At 31.5% G+C, this 6,000-nt stretch overlaps 1 protein-coding gene across 1 annotated transcript; it reads left to right on the top strand.

Moving 5' to 3' along the window:
• The first annotated feature begins 927 nt into the window (after positions 1–927).
• LOC123708678 (28S rRNA (cytosine-C(5))-methyltransferase) lies at positions 928–5,720 on the top strand. The gene is made up of 6 exons (XM_045659503.1): positions 928–1,203; positions 1,291–1,543; positions 2,554–2,813; positions 3,677–3,790; positions 4,182–4,356; positions 4,826–5,720. Exons 1-6 carry the CDS (start codon positions 1,081–1,083, stop codon positions 5,683–5,685), a joined length of 1,785 nt encoding a protein of 594 aa, XP_045515459.1. The 5' UTR covers positions 928–1,080; the 3' UTR covers positions 5,686–5,720.
• Positions 5,721–6,000: the final 280 nt, after the last annotated feature.

The following is a 6,000-nucleotide window of genomic DNA, read 5'->3' on the forward strand; positions in this document are numbered from 1 at the left end:
TGCTACGAAATGACCACATTAACGCTCACGCTTTTCGGTAGCCAACGGCCAATTTATGTTTCGGCAGTGTAGAAAAAATGGCGTTTATTCGCCATGTTTTTGCGTGATATCAAAAGCTGCTGTTTGCATTAATTCAGTACAACTATCGCCATCTTTAATGGCTACCCTTTGAAAAATATCATATTTTGGACGTTTTAACAAAAAGTTTTTTTTTAGTTAAGAGTTTTAGTTTTAAATATTTTTTTTTAATTCCTTGGTCTTTATCAACTGCTAATCCATGTTCTTTTCACTCTTTATTTATATATAAAACCGCACTAAGCGGTAAATCAAAATGTGTTGTTTCTTCATTTTGCAGATTATTTGTTGTGAGATTGAATCCTAAAAATATAAAGTATGAGTACTACTAATTATTGTATATCACGATTATGCAGGTTAAAAATATTTTAAAAATTTGTAACCTTAAATTTTTGAGAGAAAATGAAACAAACCATAGTTAATTTTAACATGCAATTTAAATTCATATATTATGCCAGTTTGCATCTTTCCATAAATTCCACTTAAATCGAAAATTGTTCCGACTTTGATCGTCTTCTTATGACAATTTTGCAGCTTCCTATTACAAATGTCATTAGGTTGTGTGTGTAATTAGGTTTATATTTGTGACATTAGGAATACATTTAATTCAGAGACAGTATGACGGAATAAGTTGCTACGAACACCAGCTTGGAGCTACGCTGTCGACTTTGTGGTAGTATAGTAACGTGTCTCTTGGCTCCGAACGAAGCGTTTTTGACAATACAACTACACTAAAGCGGTAGTGTATGCCAAAAACTAATATGGCTAGATACCCTGTCAGTCAGTTGTCGTGATGTAGATGGTCAATAAACATTATTGACTTTTACATTTTTAACCTGTCAGGTCTTGAAAACTTTTAGGTTATTTTCAATGTTGACATTCATCTCGTGATTACTTTAGAAATCAAGAACAAGCGTTAGAAAATAGTATTAACTACTAGAACCTTCAAATTTATATTGAAATACGAAACGAAAGTTACTAAACTTTGTTTCTTAATAATGAAAAATGTTTGAACACTCTATAAAAGTACCAAGACATTTCAAAATATCTGCAAATATTGTAAAGAAAGTGGCCACTGAAGGTGGTAGCGTGAAAAACCTGCTATACGACAGTAAACTTCGATTTTTCGTGAGTATATTTCTTTCTATTGATTACAGTTACGAATTACTGATCAAACATCTCAAATTAAAATAAAACAAAAAACAACTATTACAGAGAACTAATGTCATATATGCGCTCATAACGGAAACAATTAAACATTCTGCCGATGTAGATAAACTATTTGAAGCGACGGGTATTTTAACTAAAGAGCCACGCTTAGACCCATGGCTGGCTAAAGTTATAGCTACAGAACTCATTTTTGGGAAAAAGGAACTACCAGGCCGTAGTAAACCTGAGGAAACAATCCTCAATTATAAAGAGCTATTTGAAAAAGTACCCCTACCACCAGTTGAAGTTAAATCTGAAGGTAATTTTCTATTTATTTATTTCAGATATAAAAACCTGCTTCCAGCTGCAACAATGGCAGAAAGCACTGAAAAGGGACCCCTTATTCCAAGACATACTCAACAAGCTGCATATGCATTAGCCATATTATTTTTATACAGTGTTGCAATGTTTACCCTGCCTTTTGTCGCATTTTTTGGTGTTAGACATATTTTATCAGAGTATTATCCTGTTGATACATTTATGAGGACTGTCTGGTCAGTTGTATCTGCTGTTGTTGTAGTTAATAGTATTATATTTCTGTATGCATATAAGGCGTATCATGAAAAAGAATATGATGAGCATGGCAATGAAATTGATCAGCATTCTTATCCACCAGCCCAAAAAGAAGCTGAAAAAAGTTCTTTAAATTTAAAACATGATTAACATTCCAAAGTACTGTAGTATTAACAACTTTTAATTTGTGCTTCAAGCTTAATAAATAGTTTAAAATATATTTGTTTCATTAACTACCAAGTTGATAGCTAAATAGTTTTTAAGAGTACCTATTTAATAATTCAGATTACATAAATTATTATGTTTATTACAAGCACTGTGTGTCTGACAGGGCTTTCCTAATTTATTACTAATTATACTTATTTTTAAGTTAATATTTTTCCTTATAATGAGTTTGATGAACATAATGTTGAATAACAGAACCTTATGTGTTATCATGCCATATTGATGACTAAACTTATATACAAAGTGTACAAAGTAGAAAAATGCATGATAAACTATATATTATGATTGATTTAGTTTACTCTTTGTTTGAGGTATCAAAAAAATTGAAATAATATTTCAAAATTAAACTGTTTAGGAAACCAAACATTGACTTTTATATTAAATATCATTTTATTTTAACTTGTTTTAATATTAAAAAATATCAAAGTCAGTTTTCATATTTTAATCTGAATGTTTGAAAATACACAATATAATACAGAACATATTATGAATTTTATGTAAAAACCATTAAACTTATGTTTCTATTTCTAGTCCGTCGGCCTAGGTATGTAAGGATCAACACTAATCTGCTCACAACCTCCGATGCTATTGGAGCCTTCCAAGATGAGGGTTATAAATTCATTCGATGTACATCAGGGTGTTATGATGACTACTTAAAGCAAATACAGGGTTTAACAGAATATGACTTTACTCAGGACTATCATGTTAAAACAATGTTTGTATTTCATCCAAATACTAAGTTTCATGATTATGACTTGTATTTGGAAAACAAACTTATACTTCAGGATAAGGTATAGTATTATTAGTATATATGTGGCAGCCAACTAGCTTAATTAGCCGTTCAATTAACAGCCTAGCTTTTAACTCAAAAAGATGAAACATATGAAAATATATTTCTTTTAAAATTAAATTGCTTAAGTCAAATTCACATTGTTATTGTCAGTACATTCTTCCATTGTACTTGTTGTTTTTCATACAACTTTGGTAAACACCATCAAAGTTTTGATTTGCCGACGCCATATTGATAGTTTGAGTTTCGTTTCGAGCTTGAGATTGGCGGTGGAAATAATTTTAAATTAACAGTCAACAGGCTAGGCAAGTAATGAAACGTCATCGTTCCAAGTAATTTGCCTACCTGCGGAAAATCTAAGCTAGACGACTGCAACATATATATACATTGTATTGTAACTACTAATTACCATTTTTTCGGTCTATCATGTCAAAGAATTTGCAATACTTCAATTCAAAGGTCCATTGTTCTTCAATGCCTATGAATTGTTCCTTATCCAAATTACCAATATACCAAATTTTTCATAATCATATTGAATGTAAAGTATTCAATTTTTTTGTCAATTTTATTGAACCTATGGTGAAGGGTTATATACTATAGATAGAATCTGCGAGAAAAGCAGGTGTAGCTTTTATAGGTTTACAAGCCGGTCTTAATAAGGACAAGAAAAAAAATTGCATAAATATTTATGCAGCTCCTTAGCAGATAATATATTCTGGTTGTATCTGCTGGAGTTTCTATGATAGCTGTTAAAAGATGCTCCAAGATGATAATGCTAGCTAACATCTTGGGTTATTTCAAAGACTCAATTCAAAAAAATAAACACTAAATGTTTGTCAATTGTTATTTTAATTTATTTAATAGGCGACAGCACTCCCTGTACACTTACTAGCTCCACCTCAAGGAAGTGTTATTCTTGACATGTGTGCTGCTCCAGGAATGAAGACAACTCAACTTGCTGCGTATATAAGGAATCAGGTAAATTTACATAAAAACAAATTTACAGATAAAGTGAGGTAATCATAATTTTGACATTTTGTACACATAGACACAAATTTTCGGCTAGACTTTTATAGACATAGACACAATTATAGTCTTGTTAAATTAACTTAATACTGCGCTGTTTGGTTGAAAACTTCCATTTGAAGAATATAGATATTCTCACGAAGCCGGCATGTGCAGGTTGCACTTGGAATAATGCGTATTTTATTGAGAGAGAACATCACAAATAGCAGCCATTTCCTCGTACTAATCCTGGAACGTTGTCCCTCTAGGTTGTTAATGCGAATTCAACGTCCGTCGATGTCATTCAGCTGCAGGAAACGCAGTCGGGTTTTACTTGTAAGACTTTATTTTCATATTTTTGTAGGGGAAGATATACGCGGTTGAAAGAAACGAGCAAAGATACCAAACACTATGCGACTTTGTGAATAAAACTGAGTCGAAATGTGTAACCACTATGCACAGGGATTCGTTGGACATTAAGAAGGGGGAATGTGACGATGCTGAGTACATTATTTTGGACCCGAGCTGTTCTGGTTCTGGTGAGAACTCAAATCATTCTAAAATACCAATTTTAAGCGGTCGTAGCCTTTTATATACCTGTCAAATTTTACCTGACCGCTAGCTATTTATTTCTTTATACAAATCTTTAAATTATAAAAAAAATACTAATGTCAAAATTTTTACTCCCTATCCTATAAAAGTATATTTTTTCAATCTATTGCAAAGTTTGTATATATATCTCTAGATGTCACTAAAGATCTACGTTAGTTTCGTGACGCTTTTTTTAAATTTGTATATCAATTTAAGATAGGTATATAGTGTACCTATATATATTTAAGATCTTACTTAGTCCATGCTTCAAAATATATATTACAAAACAAAGAGCATTATGGAAATTTATATTATTTTTTAAACATTTCACAACAAGATAAGTAATACTACAAATAACAAATAATACAATACTCCATTTTGATAGATTTTTAATTATATTTATTATATTTCTTTCAGGAATGCAACTTTCTATCCATAACTACGTCGAAGATGTAAGGCTCGCGCGTTTAACCTCATTACAAGAGAAATTTTTAAAGCACGCCATGAACTCATTTCCTAAAGCTAAAAAAATTGTCTACAGTACTTGTTCACTCTTCCCTCAAGAAAATGAAAGAGTAATTTCTAATGTCGTAAAATCATCCCGAGCAAAATGGAAAGTATTAAACGTTAAAGAACTTCTTAAAGGAAATTGGAATAATTTTGGATCAGGAATGTACGGTGAGATGGGTACCAGATGCCTATATTCAAAACCAGATTCGGATCTAACTACTGGATTCTTTTTAGCAGTTTTAGAGAGAGATCCAAAACAGGCGAACCCTGAAGATGGAACAGATAAAGAGCCTAGCAAAGTGAAAAAGGAGAAAATGAAGCACCAAGTTGAAGAAGATTTGGAGGCTGTTGAAGCTTCTTATGCTGAATTCAATGACGATGAAGTGTCGAAACATCGCAAAAAGAAGAAAAAGTCCAAAGAGGAATGTAATGTACAAAAATTACCAAATGACAACACCATAAAAAAGAAGAAGAACAAGGAAGCTGACTCTGCAGCAAAAGATACTGTCGAAGAAAATAATCTTCATAATGAAGAAAGTAAAAATTCAACGAAAAAAACGAAAAAGGATCGTGAAAATGACTTAGCAGAAGCGATTAGTTTGGTTCCAGGTAATAATATAGAAGATTCAATAGTAGAGCAAAAGAAAAAGAAAAAACGTAAAAATAAAGAAAACGAAGTTGAAGAAAGAAATGAAAGCATAGATGTGAATACAAATGGTGACGGTTGCGAACCGGTCAAAAAGAAAAAGAAGCGCAATATAGAATGAAGTCTCTTTTATATGTTTTTAAAAATAAAATCGAATTTTATTTACATTTATTGTATTATTTGTTAATTGGTTATTAGAGCTTGCTTACTTCAAGGTTGTAAAATATCCGAATAGTTAAATTTAAGGGAGGGCAACTGGGGCTCTAACTCTGGCTTTGTAATGACGTAAGATTTGTGAGGTTATAACTTATAAGGGGTAATCTCTAGGTTTTCTGAACTGATTATGAACTTTCTATTATGATGAAATACGAGAAAAATGTTACCTATAGAAGGAGTTAAGTTTCATAAGCTATAATCCAAAGAATTAAAAGCTTTT

Source organism: Pieris brassicae, chromosome 4 (genome assembly GCF_905147105.1).
Source record: "Pieris brassicae chromosome 4, ilPieBrab1.1, whole genome shotgun sequence".
NCBI lineage: Eukaryota > Metazoa > Arthropoda > Insecta > Lepidoptera > Pieridae > Pieris > Pieris brassicae.